General features: G+C 45.9%; 1 protein-coding gene across 1 annotated transcript in view; it reads right to left on the bottom strand.

The window, feature by feature from the left end:
- PTPA (protein phosphatase 2 phosphatase activator) overlaps nucleotides 1–7,383 on the bottom strand; it is a 38,771-nt gene extending 31,388 nt beyond the window's left edge. Inside the window, exons 1-3 of the mRNA XM_067542007.1 lie at nucleotides 7,284–7,383; nucleotides 3,466–3,566; nucleotides 395–481 (exon numbers count right to left, since the gene is read on the bottom strand). Of these exons, the coding sequence (XP_067398108.1) occupies nucleotides 395–481; nucleotides 3,466–3,566; nucleotides 7,284–7,308 (213 nt within the window). The 5' untranslated portion in view covers nucleotides 7,309–7,383. The remainder of the gene's footprint in view (nucleotides 1–394; nucleotides 482–3,465; nucleotides 3,567–7,283) is intronic.
- Between the last annotated feature and the right edge of the window lie 2,842 nt (nucleotides 7,384–10,225).

A 10,225-nucleotide genomic window follows, 5' to 3' on the forward strand; every position in this document is an offset into this window, starting at 1 on the left:
CTCCCAACCCTCCATTACGTAAATAACATAGCTTCTTGCAGTGGTATCTCTGAGAGCAGGCAGCAGTAGTGTAGCAGGTGTAGACAGAACAGACCTCCTCCTCTTCTTCATCCCCAGCCCCTACAAACCCCAGCTTCCTCTCAGTTTGCTTGATTACAAGTTTTGCGAGTAAGCAAAAAGCACCTAGTTACCAGATGAAGCATTGCACGCTGGTACTTGAAGTCCCCAAAGGCTGCTCTACAACTGTTAATGAAGAAAGCAGATGTCGTTTGGCTCCACTTTATTCTCCCTGGGGAATCAGGCAAGCAGCCATCTCAGCCCTGGGCCCTGCTGTGGAAGGCAAACTAGCAAAAGCAGAGCAAATGAAAGATTGGAAATAACAGGATTTTCCCACCTCAGAGACTTTGTATTCACAGGTCAGCTTCTTGCCCTTGACACCTTCGTTCAGGGTGAGGATGAAGCCTATGTAATCCGCGTACGCCTGCAAACAAACACACGTGGAAGGAATGTTAGCTGAGCATTAGCAGTTACTTTGGAGGCAAGTAATGCCTATGTGAGAAGCCTAGAGCAAGCCAAAGAGATGATGCCCAACCCTACAGCATGTTTCCTGAGGTAGCCCAGGCCCCAGGGCTTGTTCTGACTTGTCCTTGAGGACTCTTAGAGCAACATGAACTCCTGGAAGAGCACTAAGCACACTCTGAGCCCTCAGTGCCAGTACAGTGCAAGCTCTCTGTATGAACAGCCCAAACCATGACCCTCCTCCTTGAATCCCTTCGCCAGGTCCCTTTCTCTTACCACACCATGGTCAAGCTCCTCGTGTCCAGGCTTTGCCCTATCTACATCACCGCTTGTTTCTTCCTACTCCATAGAGCTTCTCCCAAACCTCGCCCTTTATCTCCTCCTCCCACACTCTGTGTCAGGCCTTCCTTCACACTGCCCACAATTAGGAGAAGTAACAGAAGGCTGCCCCAAACAAATACCTTTCTCCTCTCTTCTTTCAACCCCCCTGCTTGGGAAGTGCCACGTACAGAATATAGCCAGGCTGCTCAGAAAACACAGTGGCAAAGGTAAAAGTGCCACAAAGCCCTGGGAGTAGGGAATGTTTTTTTTTCTTTTTTGAGGAAGACCCTTTCAAGCCCCCAGGTCAGCTCATTTTCACCTGCCATCCCCATGACTTCCTGCCACAGAACCCCTGAGCAGAAGTGACCTAAAGTCCAGCAAGGGCTGGAGGCTGCAGACCTTCATGAAGGCCTTGTTATTATTAAAGATCCCTTGGTGGCACCATAGCTTGCTCTCCAAGCAAGAGCTACTCCCACCTTCCTGTCCCCACCCCTCAGCAGCAAGTTGGATCACAGACACAAGAACACAGATCCTGACAGTTCATGGAGTTCAAACCTAAACATGTATCTCAGGAACTGAGTGCTTTCCCTCTGCACCAAGCTAGGCAGACCCCATTAAAACCAGTCAGCCCAGAGCCACTACAGGCCCTCTAAGCAGGACTGATATTCTTGTGGTTTTAACAGTTTAAAATGGTCTCTTCTCATGGCTTCTCCAGGAGAGCAAAGAAAAAACAGACTGGTGAAAAGGATGTTGGCCACAACGTTTCGGAGCAGACACCACATTGCTTGTGGGCATTAAGTTCAGGAAATGCTCAGAACCATCAAACTCATTACATCACTCAGGCCAGTTAGATAAGAGGCTAAAGTCTCAACAAAACAGTACTGCTGGCAAAGAGGACAGCCTCAATCTAGTCCAAAGGAATTTGGGCTGATCAACAGTCAAACTGTCACAAGTTCCTACACACAGTGAGTCAGATAGAAGTCCAGGAAAATTCAAGTGCACAGAGAGGCTGAAGTTGTCTCAACGTTTTGCAATGTGCTAACTGCAATTGTGCTCGTAGTAAAACCTCTGCTAAGGGCCTTTCTACACCAGCAGAATTACCATATCTTCATCATCTTTTTTTTTTTTTCCAACACCACGGTTAGGAAGGGCCAACTTCTGTTGGTTTCTTGGCTTAGTGCCTAGACCGCCAGCCCACTCTAATCCAAGAATTACCATATCAGAGATCATATTACACCATGAGAGGATGCATTGTAAACATAGCTGTGGACAGAAAGCTGTTATAACACTAAGATACCATGTTTTGGGGATCACTCTTAAAATTTTGTTTCTGAACTTGGTTAAAACGCGGAGGGTAGGGTCACACAGAAAAGGAGACATGTTCTATCACAGCTGGCCCAAAAACACATTTCGCATGGATACTTCTGTCCTGTGGACAGGGCTATAGTCACAGTCCTATCTACACTTGAGGGAAAACTATATTTGAAACCATGTCTAACTTTCATTCAAACACTGGAGAAACCAGGTTCTAGCATTGCTCGAAGAGGCAGTGTGGACACAGCAAGACAGTTATTGTCATTCTTATAAAGTCACTGTCTAGCCTAGACTCTATGCAGGAACGCGGAACACTTATGGGAGGACAGTCCTAACACAGTTTCAGCCCACTCGCCATGGCATTTTGGATTCTGCCTACACTAGCCCTGAGTCAAGGCACCCATTCCAACATGGTTAGGCTTATATCCGAGTACTTAGCATTTTCCTTCTCCATAACTGGACTAATGCCCTATACTGGCCAAAGTTATAGCTCTGCAGCTTCTAACCATGTTGTAACCAGGTCCCCTGACTCATTTTAGCTGCAGCATAGATGGGACCTTACACTTCTCATTTACCAGAAACTGACTGAATATCTTTCACATCGTCTGTAGACAGGGTTTAATACCATGGTTACAGTGAGATCAGAGTCATGCTAGCCACAATCATGTTTCAGACTCAGACTACATCCTGTCTGCTCTGGTAAGAGAAAACGTGCATAGAATTCTGCTAGCAACTTCTTTAAACATGGCTGTGAGGAGTACGGATCTCCTCGCAGCAAGGACAACGCCTGTGTGTTGTCAGAGCTCGCTGGGGGATAACTATCCTCCTCTTCCAGGCTCTTGTCCCTTCAACCCCTTTGCAGAGGAAAAATAGTTCACCACCACTGGTACCAAAGGTGAGAGCATAGACACAGCTCAAGCATTTTACCACTGTGTTTTCTAATTCTACAGGTTGGTAAAAACACCTGTCTACAATACAGCTGCCACTGGTGGTGAACTACAGGTCTACATTGGCACCAGTGTAACAAGACCTACCTGCTATCACAAAATTACTGCCCAAGCAAGAGCTGCCAGTATCCAAAAGCCCCTATTGTTGTCATTTAAAGGTTACTGGGTGGACTAACTTTATGACAATTCACATGGCATTAGCCATGTTGCTCTTTTGCTTTTAAAAAGAATTATTCTACATAGCTCAACCTGCCCCATTCAGCCCATTAGCTAGACCCACACCAGGCTTGGTCTTTTCCATGCAAATGTTGTTCTGAGGACATATCAGGCACCTAACAGACTGGCACTGGACGCAGTTCCACACCTGAGAACGTTTCCACTTGGCCATGTCGGGAACCATGTTTATTTCCTTTTTGGGGATCATGAAGCTCTGGCGGAGAGGAGGAGTTGCCTCCTCAGGGGAGCCTGGAAGATGGAGAAAAGAGAGAGGTCAAACATAGCTAGAGATTAAAGACTCCCCCCTCTAACCCCAGCCCCTTCTTAGAAGGCAATGTTCATTTTTCTGGACCAAAAGATACCAAACTGCATGACCCATTCCCACCCTTGTGCTCTGATATCATGAGGCCCCAAATGCTAAGCAGTGTCAGGCCTCCTTAGTACCTTGTCAGCAGACTTCCAAGAAATCCCAGAACACTGCAGGAAATAGTATTATTATTATCATTTGTATTACCGTAGCACCTAGGAGCCCTAGTCGTGGTCCAGGACCCCATTGTGCTAGGCACTGTACAATCACAGAACAAAAAGACATGTCCTGCCCCAAGGAACTTACAATATCAGTATAAAAAAAAAAAAGAGACAGACAGAGAGGGGAAGTATAACAATGAGACAATATTGGTCAGCATGATAAGCAGTGATCTCAGCACATCAGCAGCCTAATCATTGTCCAGTTTTGTAGGCATCATGGCAATCATAGCATTAGGCTAGGTCTTCACTGCAAAAGGTGTGGTTTTACACTGGGATCCAGTGAAGACAAAGTGTCAGTGATTCAGTTGGTGGCACTCCTCTCTGAAACAGTACTGAACCCGTGTCCCTAGGATGGCATTAGGGTGATGATAGGACATACCATCCTTCAGTTGAGGGACAGAACAAATGATCTTTATAAAGCACGTTGAGATCCTGGGATGACAGGCCTGATATAAATGAAAATTATTAATGCATAACATCAGCTAGATTCCTGCTCCCCCACCCAGATACCCAGGATCCCTGTTTCCCCTGACTTTCACAAAAAGGAAATAAACCCTGACATAAGGGTCATTCCTTCCCAAAGTCCTCTGTACTCCAAGGTGAACAACTGGTTCTAGTCTCAGCCTGCAGTCCTATGCGAGGACACTGCAGAGCTGGAAACATTGCCACAAGGTTAAAGGAATATTTGCATCACATTTCTATAAGCAAACTTAAAATCAAGATGCAATACAGTGAACAACAGTGAATCAGAAAACCAAGAGGGTATTTAGCATGAAATTATGAGCTCGATTAATACTTTCAATCCTAGAAGATTTCAAACCTTTTGTTCAGCACCAAGCACTCTGATTATTTAGGTGTTGTCTGTCTTAGCACTAAAGGCAAATTCTAAACATAAATTCCATAATAATTTTCCAACAAAAGCTGAACTTGCATAGTCACTTGCATAATCACTTGCATAGATAATACTGCCCAGAAGTGTTCTCCGCTCTTCCCTTTTCTCCAGTGAACCAGCACTGTCTAGTAATCACACCAGATGACAGTGTCAGAACTCCGGTGTTCCATTTGCGATTTCTGCCACAGCCTCACTGTGCAGTTTTAGGAGAATAATTTAATCTCTCTGTCCCTTAATTTCTACAATATAATACCATCACCCTTCGCAAGATGTTTGTAAAGTATTTGAGAGCTCTGGATATAAAGGTGCATGGAATGGAATTTTATATATATTCAGAAATGCTGCAATTTACCAAACTCACAACTAAGTAGCGACACACTATTGTAAGTGCCTTTTAAATAATGCTTTAAAATCAAAGACAATAAACATCTACACTACAGCCTATGTCAGCAAAATTTGTGTCATTCAGATGTGTGAATATTGCACTCCGAGTGACATAAGTTACACAGACATAAGCACTCGTGTGTACAGCACAGCACAGCTCTCCTGCCGACATAGATTCTGCCAATCACAGAGGTCGGGTTTTTTTATGCCGACGAGAGAGCTCTCTTCCATTGGCATACAGTGTCTTCACCAGACACATCGCAGTGGCTGCAATGCTGTACATATAGACATACCCTTAGACTCGTAAAAAGATTGATTGTACATAACATGATAGAGGAAAATTCACAGACAGTATGGCCCAGGGATAAAACACTAGATTGGGACTAAGGAGGCTTGAGTCCTAGTCCTAGGTCTGTCACTGTAGGGCATTTAATCTCTCGGTGCTTCTTTCCCCTTATGCCTCTTGCTTTCTAAGTTGACAAGTTCTCTGTGGCAAGCACTATCCCTTATCAGGTGTTGTATAACATCTAGCACAAAAGGGGCTACCGTAATATATACACAACAAATTGTTTCTAGGCAAAAGCCAAGGAACTGTGCTCGGGGGAGGAGAAAAGGGTATTTTGCGGAGAGAACAGACCTTGACAATGGAGATTTTCCCAGCCCTTTCTCCATCAGGAAAGTGTTACTTATCCATCTGGATCTAATCCAGATGAGAAAAGACTTCTGATATAATAGAATATCTTGGCCCTTCAGTCAGAAACCAGAGAGCTGCTGGATCTCAGCTCTGCATTTGTTCCTTGTATTTCATTCTTTTAAGAATTAATTTAACAACATCTTCATTCACAAGTGACACAAAGTAACACTGTTAATTCCCTTCCAATAGTCATATATGGAACACACACGCAATCCCACTTTCATTTCAAAACAAAAAACACTACTAATTTACTCCAAACTGTCTTTGGATCCTTTTCACTTCTACAGCACTTAGTCTCTGAGGATCTCAAAGTACTTTCCACATATACGTAACTCCTGGGAGACGGGTGGGTATTATCCCCCATTTTACAGATAGGAAACTGAGACTCCTAGAGGTTAAGTAATTTGTCCAGAGCTGGGAATATAAACCAGGTATCCTGACTCCCAATCCTCTGCTCTAACCACTACCCTTGATTCTGAAATGGCCTGCACCAGAAATGTATAATATGGGGGAGAGACATACGCTTGGCTGAGGATTGCCCATACAAATTAATAACAGCAACGGCAAAAGTGTTGCTTTGAGCCAGTGGTCCGTCACTGGACTAGCAGCAGCCCGGGGCAACAGCCAGTGACAGACAGGTAGAAGGACCAAGGTACCAACTACACCTTCGATAAACCACCATTCCCCCACATCCCGCACAAAGCTCAACCACCTCTGACTACTATCCCCATAGTGACCCTGCTAGTAGCTACTCCTCCTCATACAAGCCTTTACCTGTGACCCACAGGGAGAGTAACCCTCCCCCCCCACGCCTACCATCAGCCCCTCTGGGGCTCCCAGTATAGCCATCAAAATAACAATCCCAAAGATGGGCATCACAGCCTGTTCCCCCACACCATAGGGCTTCAAGCAGAGGAACAGTCCCCTAAAAAGCACATCAAGATCCCATCCCTACAAACGGGCAGGGAACCCCATATTACAGAATGCCCCTCACTCACCCTTCCCATCCTGGCATACAGACACTTGAGGAGCCCAGCCCTCCCCCCATTTTGGGGCACAGAGACCCCTGTCGCCATAGATGGCATAACCCAGACTTCCCACCACACAATACAGCGTACAGGACCCCTACCCACACAGGAGGCATAACCCAGCCTTCCCGCCCCCCACACACACACACTATGGGGCACAGAGACCCCCGAGAGCATCCCCCAGCCTTCCCCCCACCATAGGACAGGGCACAGGACCACCTGCCCCCATAGAAGGTATTGCCCAGCCTTCCCCACACACACGATGGGGCACAGGACCCCCAGCCCCCACAGAGGGCATCGCCTAACCCATCCCACTGCGAGCACCACACAAGACCCCCGCCCTCACTCTGGGGCACAGGACCCCTGCCCTGCCCTGTCCCGCCCCACTCCCGTGCAGGACGTCACCCTACCACTACCCCTCCTGGAGGGCTTCCCCCCACCTGTCTGCCGCTCGCTCTCTGCCATCTTCCTGGAACCAGGAGCCAGGCCGGCCCCCTGCCGTTATGACCTTTCACCTTTGAGCACAACGGAACAGTCGGGCAGCCATCTTTGTGCCGGGCACGTCATCCACCATAGAACTCCTCGGGCGGCCATCTTTGTGCGGGGCACCCAAGCCTCCATAGTCGCTCGGGCGGCCATCTTTGTGTGGGGCGAAGGACCCTGTTGGGCTTGCAATCTCAGGCGCTAGGGAAGGGCAGTAGGTAGCCCTGTGAACTCCCCCACATGCCTCTGAACTGGAGGTCTGGGGGGTTGAAGGCAGATCCGGATGCGGATCTGTATGCTTCAGAACCAGAGCCTGGTTCAGACTCTGGAATCTCTGAAATCGGGAGTGGTGGGGCACCAGATTCCAAACCCAGCACCAACTCTCCATTTCGTGGGCAGCCTCTTCTCTATTACACCAGGGGGAAAAAGCTAGATGCAAAGACTAAAAAGGTTGCAAAGTCACACACCCAAAAGTCACAAATGGCAGAAGGAAGGTTCTGCCCAGGCTTGCACGTCTGCATTACACTATAGCCTTTCAGTACAGGAATATGTTGTGTTGCTTACACAGGATCCTTGCCAAATCATTTTGACATGGGCAACACAAGGTATTTTTCCCCCCTAACCTCATTCTTGGAAATGGCTTAGTCATTTTCACTTAAACATTCCCCAACTATTCAGCCTGTGGCAGACACCCCTCCAGCACTGGACATTTCAGCTCAAATCATTGAAGTTTGGCATAGTTATAAGCAAGTGAAAACGATCTTGTCACTGAAAGTGTAAAGTAATCTGAACTATAGATGCCACTACCAGATCTGCCTAATAAACCAGCCACCCAGTTCTAAATACCACAAAAGCCCAAACCCAGCTCTGACCCATCATTTTGCAGATGGGCCCTCTCTTTATAAAGGGTTATTTTTTAAAAAGGAAGACAAAGGAGAGAGAGATCCCGATATCTCTAAATTGTGGAAGGGCTGGAAATCCAGACATGGGTCCAACTACTGCAGCTTGATCCCCTCTCTGATAGCTCAGTATTGCACACAGCCAAAGTGCTCTTGCTCAGTGTTTTATGGGATCAAAATGAAGACATTGTCCCTCCACAGAGTTGCTGGCAATCAGAATCACTGAGACACTGAGATATAACACATGGACTGTGGGCCTAATCTCCCCACAGTCGAGATACTTTCTTTTATACTTTTCTATTGCTTTACTATGCTTGAAAGGTTTCCTAGAAGGATATCTGCTTTAAGGAGAGATTCTGAGGAGAGGAATAATGCTTGGCACATGAGAAAGAGACTGGCCCAAGCATAAAGGGTGGCATATAGGAATGATGCATAGATAAGAGTGAGATAAGACTGGGTGGAGCATAGTCGCTGTCAGCTGGCCTGGGGTTGGGGGGAATAGGAAGGAGCAGAGAGCAGAAATAATAGTTAGGGGTAGGATTGTGCAGAGTTGCAAAGGTGAGGAAGAAGAACATGAGTCAAGGAAGGGATCTGAACAGCATTGGAGGGAAAAGGTTATATATAGGCTTGGAAGGATTAAAATTTTATCTGCAAATGTCGACAAACATCTATTTCACTGCACCCACACAAACCAATGAAAAAATATTCCTATTGATAATAACTGAAATTTACAGATATGCAAAGTAAAAAAAACCATAGCTTGAGAACTCCTTAGATTCAAAATCCACTGACTTTTGAATTAGGCTTGTTACAAATGGACTAGCAAATTAATAGTAAAAACAGGTACGATTTGTTGATTTAAGGATATTTACTCTGTGTATTTTGATGTGATGTTGACAATTTTCGTTTAAATGTTTATAAAGCTTTAACATTTTGAATTTAAATGTCTAGTGTAATTAAATAATTGTCTGACTCCTTTAATTTCCCACAACTGTGAGAATTTTGATAGACAAAACTCTAAAAAAAAATGCATACAAATAAACACAAATATCCATCAAAATTATGAATACGAGAAATCGAATTCTGCCAAGCCTAGTTGTGTAATCAGAGTGGCAAGACAAGACGGTAATTTTACCTACATCAGTGTGGATGGACTGGAGTAAAGTGACCAGGTGTGACAGCTGCCATCTTGGCCAACACACTGAGGAGCTAAAAGCGTGAGTTGCTATAGATTGACCGAAAGACCCAAGACACATAAGCAGCAGCAGTAACAGCGTCATATTCTCTGCGAGTCAGCCTGTGTGTCCCTGAAGCCTGGAAATGTCCTTGTATTCAGGCCCTCTCCTTCTTAATATTATACAAATAGTTTTGTCCCAATTTTTGGGACATTTGCAGGCTCCGGCAGCCTGAGGGAGCTGCGGGGCAGCTGAACTGGTGGGGACAAAGACAGCAGTCTGGCTGAAGACCTATGTGCTTCAGGCACTCAGCTCACTGCTTCTCCATCTTGCACCAAAAAGTCTCCCAATGAACACTCCTCTCTGAAGGCACAAGTCCCAGCTGTCAGAACCGTCCCATCTGCTGATCTCTTCTCCCTAACTTAACCCTAAGAAAGATGCCTCTGTGTTACCTATTTTCTGTATCACTGCATCTGAAGAAGAGAGCTGAAGTCTCTCGAAAGCTTATGCCTGCAAATATTAAATGTGTTAGTCTTTAAAGTGCCACAGAACTCTAGTTGTTTTTGTCGTATACTGACTAACATGGCTACCCCTCTGGAACTATTCTACTAAGAAAGTAAGGGGCACTAACTTAGGCCAGAGATCAACTAGTGGCTTTCCTTCCCTGACAAGAGAACTATCTATGCAGAGCAGCAAAGCCTTGCCCCTCACAAAGATGGCAGTGCTTCTGGTTATTGGTCATTACAGAGCAGGGAAGTGCCCCTCACAAAGATGGCTGCTTTGCTGTGCCCTCCCCTAACTGCTGCTGCTGAGCCAGGGAAGGCA

The sequence above is a fragment of the Emydura macquarii genome, unplaced genomic scaffold (genome assembly GCF_026122565.2).
Source record: "Emydura macquarii macquarii isolate MOO-44397 ecotype Brisbane River unplaced genomic scaffold, CSIRO-AGI_Emac_v2 contig_691, whole genome shotgun sequence".
NCBI lineage: Eukaryota > Metazoa > Chordata > Testudines > Chelidae > Emydura > Emydura macquarii.